We start from the raw sequence: 22,689 nt of genomic DNA, 5'->3' as shown, positions 1-22,689 counted from the left end.
TACGCGCGGTAAGAACCCTTACCCCCAACTTGGCGATCCCTTGCCAATCAGCCCTAGGCTTCCACGCGGCGGCAATACCTCGCCGCATTGCATGTAACAATTTTCCGCGCCGTATACGGATAATTGGTACGATCTATTCCTGTTCCGGCAAGCCCTCGAAAAGCATGTGCTCGCTCTTGCCTGCATGTCTACAACCTAGTCTTACATCATACATAGGCATATGGTGTTGTCTGAGCTTGTGTATTCTAACCTCCATGCAGCAAATCTGGTCGACCCGAACGATTCCAGAAACTGCATAGGAGATTCAACCATAGACATGAAGAATGTTTTAACCATACTTCTATCCATGACCTTCGGCTTGAAGCAACACCACCGGTTGTGGGTCTAGGTTGGCTTGGATAATGCAATGATAGATCAACTTTTCTCGTGTTCTTGGCTTTCTTTTTACCGCCGGGGAGGCATACTCGACATCCCAAACAATCCAATGGGTCACTCACGACGGTGGTGGCTTCATGGAAATCCGAGGAAGTGTTCTCGCTGTGCTCTATCATTCGTAGAATCTAAGGCGTTACTAAGGGTCGCCGTTCGCACCTAGGGATCTCCGGATGGTTCCTAGTAACACTGTGCCGCGATTGTATCGCCTATACTTGTTCCGTGTTTGACTTGAACCCGCCACTCGAATCTATGCTGCTACAGTTAGTTCGTCTGGATTTACCGCCCGAAAAGCCACTTCACTGGTAGGTCGTTATACCATTTCACAGTATAAAAGGAAGGTTGACTGCAAATCTGAACAACAACCACATTACCATTGTTACCCTGACTTGATTCTCTTGAGACTATTTCTTGAAGTCTTTCTCTAAACCCCATATAGCTTGTTGTTTCGAGCGCAACTCGCTCACACCCTATACAATCCAACCATCTCATGATGGCTCAACAGAGTTTTGTTGAAGACGTTGCTATTGTGGGCTTGTCTTGCCGCACTGCTGGTGGAAACGATACCCCTGAACAACTCTGGAAGTTTCTACTTGATCAGAAGCAGGCCTCTGGAGAGGTGCCCTCTCAACGATGGGAACCATGGCTCCAGCGGGATCCACGAAATGTCAAGATTCTCAAGAACATCATCCGCAAAGGCTATTTCTTGGACAACCTAGAGCACTTTGATGCAGCGTTTTTCGGTATCTCCCCCAAGGAGGCCGAGCTGATGGATCCACATCATCGCTTAGCACTGGAGTTGACCGTGGAAGCACTGGAACACGCAGGCATCGATCTGAAGCGTCTTGCGAAGAGTGACACAGCTGTGTACATGGGCGTTGACTCAGACGACTACTCTCGCATGTTGATGGAAGATCTGCCAAGCATCGAGGCCTGGACTGGCATTGGTACCGCAGCTCACGGCATTCCGAACAGGATCTCATATCATCTAGATCTTCAAGGGCCCAGTACAGCTGTTGACGCGGCGTGCGCAAGCTCACTTATAGCCATACACCTGGCTCGTCAAGCTATTGTATCAGGAGAGAGCAATGTGGCCATCTGCGGTGGTGTCAATGTCATTTGTGCACCAGGGTTGTCACATATGCTTCAAAAGGCTGGCGCTCTGAGCACTGAGGGTGTATGTCGATCGTTCGACGAAGCAGCATGTGGTTATGCACGAGGCGAGGGTGGTGCAGTTGTTGTGCTCAAACGCCTCAGTTCCGCAATGGCAGATAATGACAACATCCTCGCTGTTCTGAAAGGCACCGCCTCGGCGCAAGACGGCAAGACGAATGGCATCATGGCACCCAATGCAAAGGCACAAGAGATGGTAGGACGACAGGCACTCCTACGGTCTGGAGATATCGATCCTTTGACCATCGGATATGTCGAAGCTCACGCAACATCAACATCTCTCGGCGATCCTACGGAGATAGACGCGATTGCCAAAGTATACGGCACCGGACGAGCCAGAGATCTACCCTGCTTCATCGGAAGTATCAAACCCAACGTGGGACATCTTGAGGCAGCGGCAGGTGCGATTGGCTTTGTTAAGACGGTGATGACTGTACAGAAGGGAGAGTTGGCGCCGCAGGCTTTACTCGAGAATCTCAACTCCAAAATTGAGTGGGAGACGAGTGGTCTAGAAGTCGTGCGAGAAGCAGGAAGTTGGCCTCAGGGTAACGGCCCGCGGCGAGCAGCAGTTTGTTGTTATGGATATGGAGGCAGCGTCTGTCACGCAATCATCGAACAAACGCCGGTCTACCATACTTCTGAAGAGAAGTGCGATCAACTTAACACGGCAACTGAAGTACTCATCCCGCTTGTATTGTCGGCACATCAAGAAAAACGACTTGTTGGTCATGCGAGTACGCTAGCATCGTGGCTGTCCGCTGAAGGAAGATCGGAGGATCTGACTGCTATTGCAAGGACGCTCTCTCAACGCCGTGCAGCTCATGACTACAGGGCAGTATTTGTAGTCGCCAACCACGAAGAAGCTATCCGCGCTCTTACAAATTTCGCACAAGGCAAGCAAGACCGATGCACTGTCAACAATCGAATCATAGGGAATACGAATCGAAGAGGCGTCGTGTGGGTGTTCTCGGGTCATGGAGCGCAATGGCCCAACATGGGCAAAGAACTCTTGCACAACGTCATCTTTCGTCAGGTAATCTCGACGCTGGACGACAGAATTCAACGAGAGGCAGGATTCTCTGTTTTAGAAGCCTTGGAGAGGGGTGATCTCGGTGGCTCCGATAGAATCCAAATTCTCACGTACGCTGTGCAGGTCGGACTCGCCCACCTGCTCAGGTCGAAGGGTGTTTCGCCTCAAGCAGTTATTGGACACTCAGTTGGCGAGATCGCGGCAGCCGTGACCGCTGGTTGTCTCACAATGGAAGAAGGCGCTGTTGTAGTGTCTCGACGAGCGAGGTTATACGCACAGGTGCAAGGACAAGGGGCGATGGCCCTCGTGAATCTACCATTCGCGCAAGTTGCACAGGAGCTTGAGAAGAAGACAGATGTTGTTGCTGCCATAAAGTCCTCGCCATTTTCTTGTGTCGTCAGTGGAACAAAAGCAGCATTGCAGGATTATGTGGAAGATGCTGGGCGACGAGGCGTGAAAACTTGGAAAATTCAAACCGACATCGCTTTCCATTCTCCGATGTTAGAATCTCTTGTCGTTCCTCTGCAGGAATCTCTGAGGCGAGAGATGAACCCACGACCAGCGGAAATCCCAATATACTCAACATCACATCTAGACGCGCGGACTATGGCGCCCAGAAACACAGGGTATTGGATACAAAACATGGTTGCTCCCGTGCTGCTCGAGGATGCCATCGATGCCGCCCTGGAGGATGGGTATCGGATATTTTTAGAAGTGTCGAGCCATCCAATTGTCTCGCATTCTATTGCCGAGACTCTCGCCGCTCGGTCTATCGAAGAGTCCGCTGCTTTCGGGCTTATGCGACGTGATATACCCACAGAACTCGAGATTTTACACGCAGTCTCATACCTCTATACTCTAGGGGCGCAGGTCGACTTTCGTATCCAGCTAGGAGCTTCTCCATGGTCTGTATTAGTACCAAACACGCCATGGGTTCACAAGCCATACTGGAAAACTATCTCAACTGTACCACTCACCGATACTCGACAACATGATATTGACATGCACACATTGCTTGGTGGGGTGAAAGATGTCGCAGGAAGTGATATGAAGATTTGGACCACAACTCTGAATGATACATCGAAACCATATCCGTTGACGCATCCACTTGATGGGACGGAGATCATTCCGGCTGCTGTATACTGCAACACATTTCATCGCGCAACCGAAGCTTCGATTATCGACAATCTGAAGCTCCGTATTCCGTTACCCATGACAGCAGATGAGCGCGAAGTTCAAGTCGTTACCAAGTGTAACAAAATTTATATGTACTCCCGGCTCAGTAACCCCAAGAGAATACTAGACAGCGACGATTTTGAACATACCTGGGTTGAGCATAGCACTGCGGAATTTAGCACAGTCGACATGGCTCCATATCAAATTCAACACTCCATCTCCAATATCAAGGCACGTCTTCATACTCAGTTATCAAACAACTTTGCATGGGACTATCTCCAGAAGATCGGAGTTTCCGGGATTGCTTTCCCATGGGCTGTCTTGGAGCATTTCGGTGATGAAAAAGAGATGCTAGTCAAGATGGATATGGATCCTGTTTCTCAAACGATGTCATGGAACAAAGTCTCATGGGCACCTTTCCTTGATGCTGCCACCTCTGTTGGATCGTCCATATTCTTCAAGAGCGTCCGACTGCGCATCGTGAGCGGTATCGATCGAGTGCTCTTTCTCTCAGATATGACTCCACCAAAGATCGGCTGGCTTTTCATCGAGGAAATGAGCGAAGATCAGAACTTACGGGTAGATATCAGTGTGTTGGATGAAGAGGGACGACTGTTGGCCAAACTAGAGGGGATGAGATTCTCAGACGTGGAGGCCGTAGACGAGAAAAGCAAAGGTGTGGACACACTTGTGCATCAAATTGCTTGGGTGCCACCCAAGTTCGCTGAAACACCGCTTTCATTGACGCATGTGGTTCTTGTCGCTACGGACAGTCAGATAGCCGACAAACACGCCAGTAGTCTACAACTCCAGACACGGGATACGATATCGGTACGTTCTAGTGTAGACTTATACAAGCCGCATGTGATGAGGATTTTGGCGGAGAAGGATACCTATGTATTCTACATACCCGGCGTTGTCGAAGAGATGGAGCAGGTGGCTGCCGCAACTCATGCCTTCACATGGGAGACGGCTAGTTTGCTCAAGATTCTCTCGACCATCCCGAATAGCCCAAGGCTCTTCGTCATCACTGATATGGCCTACTCAGGAAGGACACCGACTACACTCGCACACTACCCGCTGCACGGCTTCGCACGTATCGCAGCATCAGAGCATCCCGAGCTTTGGGGTGGTCTGATCGACAACGAGGGAACTGTACTCCCCCTATTGGCAATCAAGTATGTCCGGGACCAGGATGTGATTCGCATGCAGGATGGTCTTCCACGGGTGGCGAGGATGAGACCATTTGTAAAAGACCAATTACAACATGACTCGAGCAAAGCTCTGCTACCACGACCGCATGGAACGTATCTTGTCACAGGAGGCTTCGGAGATCTTGGGCTAGAAGTCCTTGATTTTCTGGTCCAGAAGGGCGCGCGGCGAGTTGTAGTGGTCTCTCGCCGGCCACTTCCACCTCGCAAAGACTGGCATAGTGCTACTGGTCAAGCAGCTGTCATCATTGAGAAAATACAGAAACTGGAAAGTTTGGGTGCGTCCATTCATGCCATAGCGCTCGACATTGGATCTCCTTCCGCTTCTACCACAATGCTCTCTCGGCTTGATCAGCTTTCCCTCCCCCCTGTTTTGGGTATCGTCCATGCGGCTGGAGTCGCAGGATATGATTATATAAAGGAAGTGACATCCGATTCGCTTGCTTGTGTACTTGCGCCGAAAGTGCAAGGTGCGCTGGCACTCCACAACGCATTTCCGCCCAAGTCACTGGATTTTTTCGTTCTCTTCTCTTCGATTGGTCAGATCGTTGGGTCAGCTGGGCAATCCTCATATGGAACTGCCAATGCATTCCTTGATGGTCTTGCAATCCACCGACGTGGGTTGGGCGACAATGCAATAGCAATACAGTGGACTGCATGGAGGAATATGGGTCTGGCTGCAGAGTTTTGGGATTACCTGATATTGGAATTGGAAAACAAGGGTGTCACGGATATTACCATTGAGGAAGGATTCCAGGCCTGGGAACATCTTTCCATGTACGACACCGACCATGCTGTTGTGACACGGACGCGCATCCTTGATGCCAACGAACCATCTCCGTGTCCCTTGATTGACGACATCGTACAACGCCGGGCTCCTGTCCTCACTCCTTCAACATCTTCGTCTTCACTATTGTCGATTGGGTCAACTTCGATACCGAAATCTGGCCCAGAACTCAAGGCTGACCTGAGTCTCAAAATCCGCGAGTGTCTGTGCGCAGTATTGCATCTTGATATTGAGGATATCGACGATAGAGCAGCGATCGCAGACCTAGGCGTCGATTCAGTGATGACAGTCTCCTTGCGTCAACAGCTGCAGAAGGTGATGGGTATCAAAGTTCCACCGACACTCACATGGAGCCACCCTACAGTGATTCATCTGATCGATTGGTTTTACGCGCAGATTGAGAGTGGCAAGTGATGCTGCTCCATATACCGTGTGTGCATTTGGTTTTATATTGGCTGTACTATGGCTAGAATCATTGTATGGTGGTTTGAGGCTTCGATTTGTTTTGCGTTGGGGATAGTTTGGTAGGGCATTGCTCGCTTCCAATGTACTCGCGTATTTGTTTCCTACCTCGCTCACTCTAATGGTGTAAGTGAGCCCTTGTAGATAGTATAAAATTCCTATATCACTGGTGTTCAATACTGCTCCTCACCATATAGGTAGGCTCGGCTCTGCGGACTAGATAATCTCTATTGATGATTACCGTCGCATTGATAAACGTGAGTAATAAAACGAACACTGTCTGCACCCGTAGATCCATCTGCTGATTGTTTTTTCAGGATAAAGTTCACGACGATCCTGGTAACTCATCTCAAACCCTAGGTTGTGGATTCTGCGTGTAACAGCTATGTCTACACGATAATATGAACCTGCTTTAGTACCAGGCTTTCTTCGACAAGTTGTTTACTGAAATAAAATTACCTTAAGCCTATCTCATACGATTATCGAGTATCATCCTTACATGAAGTCACGACGGATGCACCGCCACGAAAATGGGTTACAAGTTGTTATGGGAGGAATACAAACAACTGACATGCTCCAAATTACCAAACATGTGTTGAAGTCAATCTGACTAGAAGAAGACTTTGCAAGCAAACTTGACGCACACAACAACTATCACTTTCTCGTTCACAAACTTAACACCCGATCCGCTTTGAAACTTTTAAGCCCCAATTTCTTTTCCCCAGGATTTGAAACGAGATGAAATTTGTCTAAACATCAACAATTAGATACACAATGTTGAACAGGACATAGACAACAAACACTAATGAAAACGAGGCAGGGAGGAGAAAACAGAGCCCACACACCGATCAAACAAGATGTGACGAAACGAAAGAAGCTGTGAAGTCGCCAGAAAGTAAGAGAAAATCTAAGGTATGAGAGAGTAACGCCGAGTAGTCATAAGTCGTAAAAAGTTGATTGCGATAGTTTATGGGAGCCGTGTCGTCGTTAATATGGTTTTTCTAGTGGAGCCAGGCTGCTGCTCTTGAAACCACTAGAACGGAGAGTATCTTGGACATTGCGCTACGGAATTAGGACGTTGTGCAGGACACACTTAGTCTACATTCGATGGGCTGGCAAGTGTCTTGGAGGTGATGGAAAAAGGCTCAGTTGTGGCTGCCGGACAACATGACTGATAGTCGCGGCACGGCTGCGTGCCTTCATCGACTGATTCTCAGTGGTGGCTTGAACTTTACTGGCTGCTTCGGCGGACAATGTCTGCTTGTGATGAGCTTTCTTTGAGCTCTGCGAGCCTCGTGACGCTACTTCAGGTGACGTATTAAGCTCCTCTTCAAGATAGGCCAAGGAGCAGGAGTTGTCTTGAAGAGGTTCTTCAGAAGCAAAGAATGTACCGTCACCGGCGCGCCCTGGCAGGGTAATATCATTGGTATCTGTCTGCACGTGGAAGCGTCCAAGCGCCACACCTTGTTCGGAGAGCTCGTCGACCGCAGAAGTGAACTCTCGTGGATTGCGGCGAGAATGTACAAGTTCGGGGATACTCGCAGTAGAACTTGCAGAACGGCGAACTGGAGAATTCCAAAGGCCCAAACTCTGCGTTGAAGATATTAGGCTGCTGTCGTACGAGCTTCGTCGACTAAAGCGAACACGGCTGCTCCGGGCAGAGTTGAAAGCGCTATCATCCGCATCAGTGATGGGAAATTGGCGATTGACACAATCATATTCGCCAAGAAGATTCTCAACGTCTTCATACTGGAACATCGACTCGCGAGTGTCCTTGTAATCCTGAGGTAGTAAGAGAGAAGGGCTCAACATAAAGCCGTCAGCCTCAACGATATCCAGTGTATCGGAAAGAATCTGTAGCCTGCTCTCTACAACTGAAGCTGGTATTCCGGACGGGGCATCCCGTTCTGAATTGGAGCGATCAGGCTTGATCCGATACATTGAATAGTTTCCTAAAGCGGATGATGGAGCTCTAGTATGGTGCGACGTCTTGGTATAGCTGTCGTTGCGAGTGGCCGATTCAAGAGTCTGTTGTTGGCTGTTATGGGTTCCATCGTCAGGGGCAAAATCCCAGTCAAAATCGCAATCTGCTTCCAGAGCATTCTCATAGATGTAGTCAACATCGTTCTCCCATGATTCTTCAATCGCACGCCACGTGTTGGATTGGCGGCGAGTAGCGGATTTTGTTTGTGGAGAACGTTTGTACGTGACTGGCTGCCAAGGTAGGTCTTGTACGATGGGTTCTATCATCGATTCGCGATTTTTCAGAGATTTTGGAGATGCGTGTGAGTTCCCTCGACTGCGATTTCTGGATGTTGGTGAGCGATGGCCTGCAAACGAGAACGCCTCCAAGAAGGGTGACCTGGGAGTGGTGGGAGTTCGAAGAGGCGGTTGTGGCGCAGGCCTTGGGCTTATGAATCGTTCAGGTTCTTCGGCGACATCTTCCAGACTGGGACTAAAAGGTGGTGTCGTTATATTGACAGTAGAGTCATCAGGAGTCGTGAGAGCATGTGCAACAAACTCCGAATCGTCGAATGTGTCCGCCTCTCCTGTAGCGCTGGCTAAATCGAAGAAACCCCAGAAACCCGACTCTCGCTTGGAGCGGGATAGGGCTGGTTGAGGTGAACTCTGCTTTTCTGCGGATTCTGCGGATTCTGCGAATTCCTCGGGAATATCGTGTACAGGTGTCAGAGGATGCAGAGATGACCTTCGAGACGGAGCTACAATCGATTGTGATTGACGATGCGTTCTGGGATTGACACCAGGCTGAGAAAAACTCTCTACAGATCTAGTTAGGCGAAGCGGTGGTCTGGAGAGTGGCACTTGCGAAGTGAACTCCGATTCTTGGATTTCGTTACCGGATTTTGGGCTGCGAACCGACGACGAATGATCTACAGTGGATGTGGATACTAAGTCCGAGTTTGCCGGACTGTGTGATGTAGTGATGTTTGGTGGGCGATTGTTCGCCGTTGTTATGACGGAATCTTGATTTGAAGATTGGCGTCCCGCCTGATAACCTGCAGCTAACTCGTCCCCAAAGGCTTCATCCAAGGCAGCAAACTGATGCCTGTCTGTGTGCGAAAGGTGCTGAAAGTCAAAAGGGCCGGAGATGCGTTGTCTGGCGTTGTTGACTATGGTGATGAATGAGAATTGGATGTTATGGAGTTCGGAGGAAAAGACTTACAGGAACTATCAGACTGATTTGTTCGTCTTCTGCCTCTCCGCAGGATTGACATCCGCTTCTTTCCAGCATCTATCTCTTGATCGTCATCCATGTCTATGCTGGATGCGATGGACCCGCTTATTCTTTTTCCCTTCTTTCCTCGAAACAATGATCTAGCCGTCCCTGACGCCTCGTCCTGACTCTGAAATTCGAGCTGATGGGGAGTTGGAGAAGATTCGTGTGACCATGATCCGTGTTCAGCCATGCCTGAAAGAGTCAGGGATGTTGATGAGGTTGCTGTATTGCTTCTTGAGCGTAGGTTGAACACAGAGCTCCGTTTGCCCGAGTGGGCTATGCGACGTCGCTCAGGGGAATGCATATCGCTCTGAGAAGGTGCATCGGAGCATTGGGATGTCCATAGATCTAAGGCTTGGGAATCTGTGGACGATTGCCTGGAACGCGATGAATATTCGCTTTTATGAAATGCAAACATGGTTCAGAGACTGAAGAAAGCTGTGATCGTAGACAACCAGTGAAAGTTGGGCAATGCTGGACGAACACAGTGGAAGCCTTGCTACTAGATTTGACACAGACGACCAACTTAGACGATGAAAGGGATCAAGAGACGAGATGGACAGGGTATTCCAGAAGACGTTCTTGTATATGCGGGTCTGAGATTGATAGGGCGGAAAGTCTGGACTGTTTGTCTGGCGAACGTGTCAGTGATCAGGTCGAATATATGGGTTGCTGTGTCAGAAGCTCGGAGAGGGGAAATCCATAACAATGGCGCGATCAGGACTAGCGAATTCGAAATGAGGATGAGCAAGGGCCAGGAAGAACTGCAACAGGATTGTATACGTTATACACTTACTTGCTGGGATGGTTAGTCGGCCGATAGAGCTATAGCAAAGAGAACGATCTGCCGCGCACTGCGTCAGGGCAACAGGATTGCAAATAGCAAGAGTCGGTAGACGAATGCGGGAAGTGCATGAGAGATGTAGGACGATTCCCAAGGTAGAGTTTGTTGTAACACTGAGACAGGTGAGACTTTGGAAGCCTGTAGGGGACTGGAAACGTAGGAACGAAATGAGTGTAAGTACATGGCCAGAATGCACGAGTAGAGCATGTGGAGAAAGCTGGAGGATGGGTACGCAGTGCTCAGTGCGCTCCACCAAACTTTGGTGACACTCAAAACGCAAGGACAGGGGTTGCTGCACGAAAAACGGACATGGGGATCCCACTGCTGAAGGAGTTAGGAACGGCGACCTGGACAGGTGTTAGTGGCTGGGGACCACGGGAGCATGCTTGAGGTTTACCGTCCCGCAAGCCACTGAGAACATCTACGCCAAAGAAAAATGCGGCCCGACAGGTCGGCTTGAACCAATTTCACATGGCAGGGAAGTTACGTCTTGGCTCTGATTGGACGGTAAAGCGAATAAACGGAAAACAGCGCTGCTGCAGGTCCCGCTGGGACCGCTACAAGGCCAGGGGCAGGCACTTCAATTTGCTCGATGCCGGCATGTTGTGCAACACAGGCTGATTTGACAGCACCCTGGGCAATATCATCGAGGCGAGTTGATACTGTTCTTAGAGGCTTGAGCGTCGGGTGCGATGGTAGTTGCGATACTACCTAGGTGCGAAAGGTGGTATTTGGTGTCGACTACGACAGCCGCTACAGTGTCAAGCCGTGGGCTCGTGTTCTCTGGGTGACCTCGGCGAAAGCATACTACAATGAGGATTAGTCAAGGTTGTGCCTGCGGCTGGTATGCGTTCTTTATGCGTGAATCTGCAGCGTCCTGCCGCCTTGAGATATGCCGCCTCGAGGTGTGCGGATTGACCTACGCGGAACAAAGCGAGGAGTCGAATGGACGAAATACGCAGTCGTGCTGTTCGTCAACAGCCTCATCGGAGAAATGATGCCGTCTAGGCCACAACAACGGTGGAGATAATGTCTGGTGAAACAGCCGAAGAAGGCCCTACGGTAACGGCCATTTTGGCAGACGATTTTCGCTACCCCGCCTCCTTACTCAGGCAAGGCTCGAGATGCGCTGGCTAAGGCGTGTTGTTGAGGCTCCTCATCATCTCCATTTCTCAAACACTGATGCTCCCAGTCGTTTCAATCTCACTCAGACTAGACTGCCAAGCCATTATCAGGGCCGTGCATCCATTAGGCATGGCTTAGTGATCAGCGTTAGCTGGAAGCACAGTTGCATAACACAGCGAAGCATGGCTGCAGTGTGGGCAATGTTGCAGTCGCGTTTTGCTGGGCCCTTTCGCCGAGTGCACCCTGTAGCTTGGTCGGAACCATGGAATCTTCCGTCAGCCGCTGTGCAACAGCTTTGCAGAAGGTCCTATGGAGAAGAGAGGATGGTATAACAGTCAGTAGATACGTATGACGAGCGCCTAGAAGCCCGGCGTGTACGAGCTCGCACGAAGACTGCTGGAGAGAGCGAATGATTGACTCGGCTTGTGTAGTGCCTGGGTATCACGGCCTAGGGGATTGTCTATGGCATGTGCATTGGCATCGGACGGGCACTCCGGCACAGTCTACGTTGATGTGAGGCGTTTTGTGCCACTGTCCAGCACATCTGCACGCCCTCAAGCGGTTGTACCGGCGCGAAGATGCTGAGGAGACTCCTGGTCCACCTTGCGCTGTGCGCTTATGCTGGCAGACTGGAGAGTGTGGTCAGAAACTGGCGGAGGTCCACCCATCTATGCATACGCCGTGTCGAAGCGACCGCAGGCGGCAGGCCACGAGAGGAAGGAGCGAATCGACATATCCACCGCGTACTAATAACGACCACTCCACCACGCTGTCGTCGTGGCTGTAGCAATGACGTCTGGTGAACGCGCAATACAACGCTTCCAATATTCGCCCTGCTCTAAGTTCCATATCGCCCCAACGCGCGACGTCTGCACGCTGTGCGCCCAGGCTCGAATGACGTCTACCTGGGGCTGAGGAGAGTGTCTAGCAGCCCCATTCTGTGGGCCTTTCGGTCCCAGGAATAACTGTCGTCGCACTTCCGAGATCCGGAGAACGCGTTTGCAGACCCATACGCGTGGATACCTACTGTCATGAGTCTTTGGTACCGCGCACGCAGCCAACATCTGACGAAAATTCCTTCGTATCCGATAATAGTCGCCTGATACAAGCTTTATTCGACCGTTTCCCAAAAACCTCCGATATCCAGCTCACAAAGTTATTCTCGGAAGCGTTTCTGTACTGCGTACAACAGGGGCAACCGTACCTGCATAGACAAGATAGGTATTGTGGTGCCTGGACCCGCACCTTGCAGTAGTTACCATTTCGCTACATGGATCAACCATCTCTTGAGCAAATCTTCCCAAGAGTGCTGAAGTTACACTTTTGCGAGAAGAGGTTGCTCGAGTGGGACTGTGGCTGCGTTCAATAGCTCCATGTCCCACTTTCATGTTGAGGAAAATATACAATCGAGGTGCACACACAGCTTTCGACTCTCGACAACAACCTTACATCACCATTCTGCACATGCAAGGTTTACGATGCATATCTACCAGGCTGTAGCAGTCGAATATCCTGTTGGGGTTGCAATAGTATCACATTGGAGCTGAAGGTGTTGAAGCGCTCTTGTCAGATCGATACCCGTCATCTTCTCTTCGCAGAATCGTCATCCCCCGAATCGAGTTGAAGTATAATTCAGCGACCTAACAGAAGCCTCGGAACGTTTAAACCTCCATGGCATAGACCCGCGTCTCAGGTCAGCACAATGATTTACACAGCCCGCAGGATATGTATACACTACATGTGCGGACGTTTCAAAGTAGCAACAAGAGGGGACCGACTGTTCGGAACGTTTGATCGCTGGCGATGAATGAAAGTACTAAGTTGTAGTTGCCGCCGCTATCTACACGAGGAACAATCATATGGCGCTTTCTCGTTCCCTCTCAGCGGTTTACTAACACATGTGCGTATATCAAATTGATGGTTCGCGGCCCACAGTACCAGAATAACTCCGATGCTTTAACATTGGTCGCAACGACGACGGTAGGTTTGAAAAAGGTCCTCGAAGACTAAGCGAACCGAACAAAGATGTTCCCATCATTGAGGCATGGAGATTGTTCCGATCGCTTATGCACATGTGAAAATCTCCCATGCATACGGAACATCGATACCCCTTTTACGTCGTTGAGATCTAGAACACGACAGACACCTGCCAACTGCAGTTCTCAACCCCCGCTTCTCAACTACTCAAGACTTACTGGAAAAGTTAAGCAAACGTTGACTGTATTTCTTACAAAGACTTGACAACGTAAGATTGGTCAGTCACGTTCTTCTCGAATTCTTCACGTCATTACACATCCATAATCGAGATTTGTTTGCTTTGTTTTGAGCATTGGGGCAATATAAGAAAAGTGATCTTTAACATTGAGAGTGTTCATCTTCTCAAGTTTGGATGTTATGGACATGGTTGGTGATAAGTCGCTCCCGTCTCTGTGCTGCGTTTTCCTGCATATTTACACCGCTACTGTTCATCGTACATTAGGTATTGGTGAAAGGTCACCATGAAACACGACTACAACGTATAGCTAGAGCATAGAACCTTTAACTTAACCGTCACTCTCAAAATGATATGCTATTTATCCAATGGGATTATTGGTATAGTGTCAGATCTTCATTTATCCAACTCGAGATATGTATCTACATGCCCCTAGATGGGTGATGGTTCCAGCTCGCAACTCATCACATAAAACACACCTTCATCAACCGAGACTTGAGCTTTTGACAAAACAGGAAGCTGCAAATCCTTTTGTTCATGACTAACAGTGCTGCCGGTTGGCGGCGGCGCAGACTAGGATGATCATCCTTCTCTGGCGATCGAAAATCTGTAAAAGCCACCAATAACGCTATGAACGGTTTACTGCAGGTCAGATCACTCGACGTGGGTGAGCATGCAAGTCGCATCGGGGCGCACAATCTCTTGAATATTTCCTGGTTGTGGGAGAATGTTAGGATTGTTGGGCAGTGCACACAATGGAGTGGTTCGATATTTTTCTCTCCTTTTGCTCGTACTGCCGATATCTGCCTGAAAGGGGGAGGGGACGAACAATGGAGGATTCTGGTCTATTTGTTCAAGATCAACAGTGAATATGCGGCTTACTATTCACAAGCATTGCGGCCAATATACATAATTGGCTACTTCGAGGATATAAGCCGTGCTACAAATCCTTTGCTCGACGATCACACCACCATGGTCCGTGTTTCCCCCCATGTTCGGACAATGTCTCGATGGGTAGTTGTTGCGCAAGGCTCTCTTGCATGACATGGGGGTTAAATCCAGAATGTAGGTCGCGCAACAGTATCGGTTTCACACGGCCGAAAAAGCTCTTGTTTCTTATGATGAAACGTAGCGCAGAAACATCTGTTCTGGTATGATGACAGGCATTCGACGTTTGGTATGCAGAATTCTGAAGTACAAAGTACGTCCTATGCAGTCAGAAATAGGTGTGACAGTCAAACATGATCAGTTGTTCGCTCCCTTCCTTATCAGTGCTTGTAGATCACTTTTGCAGAGTATTAAGCATTGGCCAGTATATCGTACGAAGAAAATATGACGAACTGAGTCAGGGTCTCGAATTCCTGTCTTGCATAAATGAATTGAGTATGCTGACGAGTCACTCTTCTCTCAGAATGCCAATACATAACATGCGGGTCATTCATTCTTCGCTTTTTGATGGAAGCGTGACTTGGTCAATACGAGTGAAGGATGCTTCGCGGACACATCGGCGCGAAGGGCGGCGAGGCGATATGAACTTGTTTTGGATGATGCTGTGTGGTATTCCATATATACAGTTCCCACAGTCACAATCCCAAACCAGCCAGTACGCCTCAGGGTTGCAAGCCATTCTCTTCCGACGCTCAGGCACTCTCAGTGGTGTCCCTCGTCGTGATGTGCGTGGTCGTCCTTGAAGAACAACTGCTCAGCGACAAGGTAGCCGGCAAAAGCGACGGTCGCAATACCGAGGCCGGGGAAGCTGCCCTTGAAGCGGTTGAAGCGGGTGAAGGGACCCGTGTATCGCCATTGCTCACTGCGCAGGCGTGGTTAGGGTACGGAGACGTGAGAGAGACATGTGTGGGTTCGTACTATCGCGCCCATGGGTCGCCCTTTGTGCCGTTTGCAGAGGCCGCAGCGAACTTCTTGGGGTCGAAGCCGGTGATGGAGGGGCGTGGTGCCATGGTGGTGAAGCTGCGTGTGTTAGTCGTGACTCGGCGGGCAGTGGTGGGCAGCGGCTGGGCCATTGGGGACGCCAGACGTACTGTGAGGCCTCTTTGGCTGCTTGGGAGAGGCGCAGGGTGGATTGACGTCGTCGTCGCGACAGAGGTCCGAATGATGTTCACCTTGGCGAAACAGACATGGCGCTAGGGCCATCCGCCGCCATGCAGCTCCGCGAACACCTCTCCACCTCGACCTCCCATATTCAACAAGACGCTCCAGTAATAATCCACTCACCTGCGCGACCCAACCCGACTCGCCCTATCAAACTGTCCAGACTGGTCGCCAGCCGCTGCACCTGACTGCGCACCCCGTCCATCTTCAGACGTGCCTGCGTCGCCCGCTTGACCACACCACGACGACTGCACACGGGCTCGCCAGCAACGCACCAGAACACACCCACGCACGATGCCGCCTCACGGGGGCCGCTTCCCCGGCCACAATCTCTCCAACCCCTTTGCACACCTCTCCGCCCCGATACACCAGCAGCCACAGCCACAACCGCCTCTCCCACAACAGCAGAACATGCAGCAGCACCCGGGCTTTGGCGGCGGCAACCAGGCACACAATCTCAACCTCTTCGGCCACGGCCAGAACAGCTTCCAGGCGAGTGCCGCAGCCCTGGGCGGCGGGCTTGGTGGGGCAGGCTTGGGCGCCGCAGCAGCGCTTGGAGGGGCAGGTGGAGGGACGGGGTTGGATGGTCATGAGGCGCGCATGCGGTTTGCACATGGTGCTCAGCTACAGCAGGATGCCGTACGCGGCCAGGACGGCGCAAAGGGCCTTCAGGGACAGCGGATACGCGACGTCTGGCGCTCCAACTTGCACCAAGAGATGGACCTCCTGCGCTCGCTCATCGACCAGTATCCCTACGTCAGCATGGTCAGTATACCCCTTTCCTATTTGTTGGTCGCGTCACTTTTTTCTTGTAAACTAGTCTCAAGCGTGGAGAAAGTGTGCCATCAACGGTGGCATAATTTCTCCTCTGGACGCGGTATCTATCCTTCTTTTGCTGCTCTCTTGTAACCACTCAATGCTCACGCCCACAATAGGACACCGAGTTCCCCGGTGTCGTCGCTCGCCCCATTGGTGACTTCAACTCAAAAGCCTCGTATCACTACCAGACGGTGCGTTGTAATGTCGATCTGCTCAAGATCATTCAGCTAGGCGTCACCCTGTTCTCAATACAAGGCGAGGTTCCTCCGTCGCACCTCGACTCTTCGCAACTCAACTACCAACCAAAGTCGTTGCAGCGCTACGCCAACAACATTATCGTCTGCCCTTGCACGTGGACATTCAACTTCCAGTTCTCGCTTGAAGATGACATGTACAACGAGGAGTCCATTCAGATGCTCAAGAAATCTGGTGCCGACTTCGACAAACACGCATCCCAGGGCATCAATCCTGAAGAGTTTGGATCGCTTCTCATCACATCTGGCATGACGCTTACCGAAGACGTCAATTGGATTTCCTTTCACTCTGGCTACGACTTTGCATACTTGATAAAGATGCTCACTTCGAAACCATTACCCGAAGACGAGGACGCATACCGCAGGCTTGTAGAAGTGTTTTTCCCCCGGTTGCTGGACGTCAAGTATCTTTGGCGACACGCCAACAACCTCGTCCGCCGTGGTGTGATTGGAGCCACAGCGACCAACATTCTCAACAATCTGGGCACCAAGTCGGGGCTTCAAGATCTTGCGGACGAACTCGGCTGTCAGCGCGTCGGAAACTCACATACCGCCGGATCTGATGCATGGCTGACAGGAACTGTCTTTTGGGAGATGAAGAAGAAGATCTTTGATAACCAAGTTCCCAACGAGATGAACGGCCAGATGTGGGGGCTCACAGGCGTTGGACCGCCAGCAAGCGCAACAGCACAAGCTGCCGTGCTTGCTGCACAAGGCGCTCAAACCCTCTCAGGCTTCCAGGGCATGAATGGCGGTATGATGTTCCATCCTGGGCAAGCCAGACATGGCGGTGAAGGACCAAGCACACCGACTAGCCATTCTGTGGGCCTGGCGACTACACCAGGGCCTGGAGGACACGGCATGATGACACCAGGTGGTGCTGGTACGTTTGGGGGATATGGCGGCAAATAGTCATTTCATGCAGACTTTCATGCTGAAGAGACCATGTAGATCGGAGATTATCAAACTCAGATACCCCTAGATACGATTCAGATCAACTACTTTATTTTCAGACACGACAGCAACATCAGCCACTTGTCGTTGATTCGTCGATGCATCATGCACCATCAGCTCTACCCCATCATTCTTTGAAACACATTGTACAGCACAACGCTGGCCATGCGTCAAAGCAAGGCTATGCACATCAACGCTACCGACCACGACACTTTGTTTCACAGCATTACGTACGTGGTCCAAATACGCCGAATCGAGACCAGTAGTATGGTCAGTGGACATATCCTCAAGGACAGGCATATCTACCACAACAGCGCGATAGTCGGGGACTAACTCTCAATGCCGCGGCCAATCTGGGCCACAGTCTTATTTAGTTGGCCCCGGGTAACCTGTCCGTTCTGGAACAACGTTTGGCCATCAGAAGCCGGTCCACTCTGACGCAATAGCTAGTTTCTCCGCTGCACTTCAACCATGAATCTGCTGTGCAAGGGAGTTATTGGGATATGAGAGGGGAAGGAGGAGCTGGGCGAGGTGAATGTTGCTTCGTGTAGGCAGCGGGAGAATTACTAGCTGAGTCTTGATATCAATCACGGACACACAAGCCAACAAACACTGAGATGACATGGCCAAGTTGAAGGCGTGCATACGTCTCCTTTGCATTGAGCGACATATCGACCTGTACGTGTTCCTACATATTGAAGCGTGTGCGCTTCTTCTCCATCCGCCCCTTCCACTGCCATTCCTGGCCGCTCTTGAACTGGATGCCACGGTCTATGCGGCGGAGCTTGAGCGTCATGCGGGGTCTGGAACAGTAGTTAGTACGATAGCCAGTGAAGGGAGGAACTTGCATGGTGTGACTTACCCAATCTCCTGCATACCAACCTTGATGTCTTCAGCGCCCTTGATGGGTTTCCCGTCGTTGCCAACGACTGGCTTCTCCGTCTCGCGCTTGTCGCGGAAAACATAGCGATGGCGGCGCACGAAGATGTAATCGCGCTGATTGTGCAGGGTGAGGACCTGGCGGCCCTCGAGCTCCGGGGTGGCAGGGAAGAGACCCTTGAAGAGATGCGCGGTGAGGATACCGAGCGGGGTCTTGAAGCTGTTGAGGATGAGTTCTGGGTAGTGGCCTGTGTCGTTTGCGTGGCGGGGCAGCTTCTTGCCCTCGATCCAGTTGGAGACGCTGAAGTGGAAGTGTGGTCCGTCGGGCAGGTTTATTACGTCGAGGCCGTCGGGCTTCTTCTCGTGCTCGGCTTGCATGAGGACGACGAGGGCTGTGTAGTCGCGCGCGGACGCGAACTGGGCAATCTCGCGGACGGAGTACTTGTGTGCGTGCACGTGGGCGGTGCGGCGGATGTAGGTGCTGTTTGGGAACAGCGATGTGAGGATTTCGGCCTCTTTGTGAAGCGATGAGTTGATGGATGTTGTGATGAGGATCTTGGGCTCGGCGACCGGCTCGAAGAGTTGTGGGAATTTCTGCTTGAGAAACTCGGGGGAGAGCTCGAGGTTTGTGGCGGTCGAGGTCGCGCTGGGGCTGGAGGCGCGTATTGGAGGTGCGGATTTGCGCTTCCGAGAGGGCGCCGACGAGGAGTCGTCCGAGTCTGATTCGAGCATGCTGTCTGCCTCCGAGTCGTCGTCTGAGTCGTCGTCTGAGTTTGCTTCTTGCTGTTCGCGCTTCTTGAGCTTTGCTAGAACGCCCTCTTCGTCGTCGTCTGAGTCGCCGTCGCTGTTGTCGCCATTCTCGGCCGCTTCCTGCTCCAGCTTTCTCCGCTTGGCCAGGCGCTCGACGTCGACTGACCATCCCAAGGCATCCTCCTCGTCGCCGACCGGCTCGTCGTCCCACACTCGCTTGCTCTCGATTGTCTTAGGCACGTTTCGCGCGAGACGCTCTTCTCGCAGGGACACATCTTTGGCCTCGTCGCGCTTCCGACGGAGCCTGGCGTCACGCTTGTCGGCCTCGCGCGCCTTCTTGATGGAGAGATGTGCAGCTTGGCGGCGGATCTTGTTCTTGGGCTTCATGCCCGTGGCGACGCTGGGTGTTTTTGAATAGGCCATGGCGGCGATGTGCTTGCGCTTGCTTTGGCGGGACTCCTGTGGCTATGCGACGGCGCGGTCACGTTGGCGCGTCTGTTCAGAGAATGCGTGGCCGCATTGCTGCACCCTCCAAGGGAAAAAAAGTTGGGGACGGCGCTTCGTTGTTCCTTCCGCGAGCAAAATCTTGGCGCGTGCATCCCTCAGGCGGGACTCGCATGGCCGGTGGAGCAGCAGCGCTGGTGAATAAACACTCGTTGGAACTGCTGCCTCCTCCCGTCACACGGAGGACACCACGTGCATGCGCCGTCTCTCGCCGTTGCTCTCCCCGTTGCTGCGCGTCCATTGCCTCTCGTCTTCACTCTCATGCAGACCCGTTTTTAGTACCCCGCCCGCCGCTGCCTGTCCCACCAAGAGCTTCACCACCACGACACCCGCCCACGGCAGATACCAGGTCCCCAAGCGCAAAAAAGACACCGTGGCCATGGCTGGAGACATGACGACGTACAAGGGCAAGCCCTTCGACCGGCCCTCGCTCGAGTCGCTCATGAAGGTGTGCCTGCACTCTGGGCGCGCTGCCCGTCCCCGCGGGAGTCACACTAACAAATCTCCAGCGACGCCTGTTCTACACGCCCGCCTTCGACATCTATGGCGGCGTGTCGGGCCTGTACGACTTCGGCCCGCCCGGCTGCGCCCTCACCAACAACATCGTCGACGTGTGGCGCAAGCACTTTGTGCTCAAGGAGAACATGCTCGAGGTCGACTGCACCATGTTGACCCCCCACGAGGTCCTGAAGACGTCCGGCCACGTCGACAAGTTCGCCGACTGGATGAGCAAGGACCCCAAGACGGGCGAGATCTTCCGCGCCGACCACCTGGTCGAGGAGGTCCTGGAGTCGAGGTTGAAGGGCAACAAGGAGGCACGCGGCGAGAAGGTCGACGCCGAGGAAGACGACCCCAAGAAGAAGAAGAAGAAGGTCAAGAACATCGCCGTCGTCAGGATGGACGACGCCACCGTCGAGGAATACGAACAAGTCCTTGCCAAGATCGACAACTACAACGGCGAGGAGCTTGGCCAGCTCATGGTCAAGTACGACATCAGGAACCCCGCCACCAACGGCGAGCTGCAGCCGCCCGTCGCCTTCAACCTCATGTTCCAGACCTCCATCGGCCCCTCCTCCAACATGCCCGGCTACCTGCGCCCAGAGACCGCCCAGGGCCAGTTCCTCAACTTCCAGAAGCTGCTCGAGTTCAACCAGCAGCAGATGCCCTTTGCCTCTGCCTCCATCGGCAAGTCTTTCCGAAACGAAATCTCCCCGCGATCCGGTCTGCTGCGCGTGCGCGAATTCCTCATGGCCGAGATCGAGCACTTTGTAGACCCCGAGGGCGGCAAGAAGCACCCTCGCTTCGACGAAGTCAAGGACGTGGAACTCGAGCTTCTCAACCGCGACGTCCAGCTGTCTGGCAAGACCACCGTCGAGACCACCAAGGTTGGCAAGGCCGTCGAGACGGGTCTGGTGGACAATGAGACGCTTGGTTACTTCCTGGCCCGCATCCAGCAGTTCCTCCTGAAGATTGGTATCGACTCCAAGAAGATCCGGTTCAGGCAACACATGGCCAACGAGATGGCCCATTACGCTGCCGACTGTTGGGACGCCGAGCTGTTGACATCGTATGGCTGGATAGAGTGTGTTGGCTGCGCTGATCGAAGTGCATACGATCTGACTGTCCACATGAAGAAGACCGGCGCACCTCTGGTCGTACGCGAGCCACGGAAGGAGCCCCTCAAGATTGAGGAGTGGCAATGCGATATCGAGAAGAAGAAGTTTGGTCCCAAATTCAAGAAGGATGGCAAGACGGTTGAGGCTGCTATCGAAGCCTTGTCGCAAGACCTGCGCGAGAAGCTCTCGCTGGACCTTGAGAAAGACGGCAAGATTGTCATCGATGTCCCCGGTGTCGCTGATGGCAAGGTCGAAGTGCCCAAGGAGCTCATCACCATCGAGAAACGCACACGGGTAGAGAACGTAAGGGAGTACACACCCAACGTTATCGAGCCATCCTTCGGTATTGGCCGGATAGTCTATGTAAGTATTCTGTTCCAGAATCCTCAATGTTCAACAACTGACAATCGCAGGCCCTTTGCGAGCACATCTACTGGACACGCGAGCAAGACGAGGCTCGTGGCGTCTTGTCTTTCCCACCCACAGTCGCACCGACCAAGGTCCTCATCGTGCCATTGAGCTCGCACTCAGACTTCAAGCCCTTTGTGCGAACACTGAGCGACAAGCTGCAAGAAGTTGGCATCTCCACACGTGTCGACGACTCCGGTGCATCAATCGGAAAGCGTTACTCTGTAAGTTTCTGTTATCTTCCAGTCGTTGAAGTCGAGTTACTAATATCATTCAGCGTAACGACGAGCTTGGTACACCACTCGGCATCACTATCGACTTCCAATCCGTCAAGGACAACTCATTCACATTACGAGACCGAGATTCGACAGAGCAGGTCCGCGCTGGTCTGGATGAGATTACAAAGGCTATTTCCAGCCTAGCGAACGGCACTGAAAAGTGGTCGGACATCGCTGCGCGTCTGCCAAAGTTCGAGGGTCAGGATGTGGACTGAATTCGCTGATGAAGGGGTACCAAAAGATTTGAGACATAGATAGGTCGGGAACGCCTACAGGCTTGCCATGGCTATCAACTTCTGAAGGGTCGTGGTGATTTTTGCTATCCAGATAGTATCTTGCCTCAAAAGCGCGCATCTGCTTGATCAAGTACATCCGTTACCATCATTATCTGTGTTGTGTTGCAGATGTGTGATGCACGCAATGACAAG

General features: G+C 51.9%; 6 protein-coding genes across 6 annotated transcripts; 3 read left to right on the top strand and 3 right to left on the bottom strand.

The window, feature by feature from the left end:
• The first annotated feature begins 768 nt into the window (after positions 1-768).
• P153DRAFT_423820 (ketoacyl-synt-domain-containing protein) lies at positions 769-6,386 on the top strand. Its single transcript, XM_033672452.1, has 7 exons — positions 769-2,633; positions 2,673-2,745; positions 2,782-2,884; positions 2,915-3,028; positions 3,059-3,135; positions 3,175-3,349; positions 3,389-6,386. The coding sequence occupies exons 1-7, from the start codon at positions 923-925 to the stop codon at positions 6,221-6,223; spliced, it is 5,088 nt and encodes a 1,695-aa protein (XP_033523039.1). The 5' UTR covers positions 769-922; the 3' UTR covers positions 6,224-6,386.
• Positions 6,387-7,125: 739 nt separating this feature from the next.
• P153DRAFT_42106 (uncharacterized protein) lies at positions 7,126-10,131 on the bottom strand. Its single transcript, XM_033672284.1, has 2 exons — positions 9,456-10,131; positions 7,126-9,402 (listed from the first exon to the last, which is right to left on the bottom strand). Exons 1-2 carry the CDS (start codon positions 9,925-9,927, stop codon positions 7,370-7,372), a joined length of 2,505 nt encoding a protein of 834 aa, XP_033523038.1. The 5' UTR covers positions 9,928-10,131; the 3' UTR covers positions 7,126-7,369.
• A 5,209-nt stretch (positions 10,132-15,340) lies between these two features.
• P153DRAFT_292674 (uncharacterized protein) lies at positions 15,341-15,648 on the bottom strand (the record flags this gene model as incomplete). Its single annotated transcript, XM_033663847.1, has 2 exons — positions 15,341-15,500; positions 15,557-15,648. The coding sequence occupies 2 exons, from the start codon at positions 15,646-15,648 to the stop codon at positions 15,341-15,343; spliced, it is 252 nt and encodes an 83-aa protein (XP_033523037.1).
• A 228-nt stretch (positions 15,649-15,876) lies between these two features.
• P153DRAFT_397695 (CAF1-domain-containing protein) lies at positions 15,877-17,823 on the top strand (the record flags this gene model as incomplete). Its single annotated transcript, XM_033671576.1, has 3 exons — positions 15,877-16,564; positions 16,735-17,755; positions 17,813-17,823. Exons 1-3 carry the CDS (start codon positions 16,094-16,096, stop codon positions 17,821-17,823), a joined length of 1,503 nt encoding a protein of 500 aa, XP_033523036.1. The 5' UTR covers positions 15,877-16,093.
• Positions 17,824-18,320: 497 nt separating this feature from the next.
• Positions 18,321-20,005, bottom strand: P153DRAFT_41778 (Brix-domain-containing protein). The gene is made up of 2 exons (XM_033672161.1): positions 18,689-20,005; positions 18,321-18,629 (listed from the first exon to the last, which is right to left on the bottom strand). The coding sequence occupies exons 1-2, from the start codon at positions 19,876-19,878 to the stop codon at positions 18,515-18,517; spliced, it is 1,305 nt and encodes a 434-aa protein (XP_033523035.1). The 5' UTR covers positions 19,879-20,005; the 3' UTR covers positions 18,321-18,514.
• A 333-nt stretch (positions 20,006-20,338) lies between these two features.
• P153DRAFT_293268 (glycyl-tRNA synthetase-like protein) lies at positions 20,339-22,476 on the top strand (the record flags this gene model as incomplete). Its single annotated transcript, XM_033663885.1, has 4 exons — positions 20,339-20,407; positions 20,469-21,938; positions 21,989-22,207; positions 22,261-22,476. The coding sequence occupies 4 exons, from the start codon at positions 20,339-20,341 to the stop codon at positions 22,474-22,476; spliced, it is 1,974 nt and encodes a 657-aa protein (XP_033523034.1).
• Positions 22,477-22,689: the final 213 nt, after the last annotated feature.

The sequence above is a fragment of the Dothidotthia symphoricarpi genome (assembly GCF_010015815.1).
Source record: "Dothidotthia symphoricarpi CBS 119687 unplaced genomic scaffold P153scaffold_12, whole genome shotgun sequence".
Lineage (NCBI taxonomy): Eukaryota > Fungi > Ascomycota > Dothideomycetes > Pleosporales > Dothidotthiaceae > Dothidotthia > Dothidotthia symphoricarpi.
This window is presented reverse-complemented; position numbering and strand designations above follow the sequence as displayed.

Coding starts and splice junctions, on each gene's coding strand:
- P153DRAFT_423820 (XM_033672452.1), top strand. CDS start 923: ATGATGGCTCAACAGAGTTTTGTTGAAGACGTTGCTATTGTGGGCTTG. Junction 3,029..3,058: donor AGTCCTCGCCATTTTCTTGT/GTCGTCAGTGGA, acceptor GCAGCATTGCAG/GATTATGTGGAAGATGCTGG. Junction 3,350..3,388: donor GGTATCGGATATTTTTAGAA/GTGTCGAGCCAT, acceptor TCTATTGCCGAG/ACTCTCGCCGCTCGGTCTAT.
- P153DRAFT_42106 (XM_033672284.1), bottom strand. CDS start 9,927: ATGTTTGCATTTCATAAAAGCGAATATTCATCGCGTTCCAGGCAATCG. Junction 9,403..9,455: donor AAATCAGTCTGATAGTTCCT/GTAAGTCTTTTC, acceptor TCATCACCATAG/TCAACAACGCCAGACAACGC.
- P153DRAFT_41778 (XM_033672161.1), bottom strand. CDS start 19,878: ATGGCCTATTCAAAAACACCCAGCGTCGCCACGGGCATGAAGCCCAAG. Junction 18,630..18,688: donor GTTGGTATGCAGGAGATTGG/GTAAGTCACACC, acceptor CTACTGTTCCAG/ACCCCGCATGACGCTCAAGC.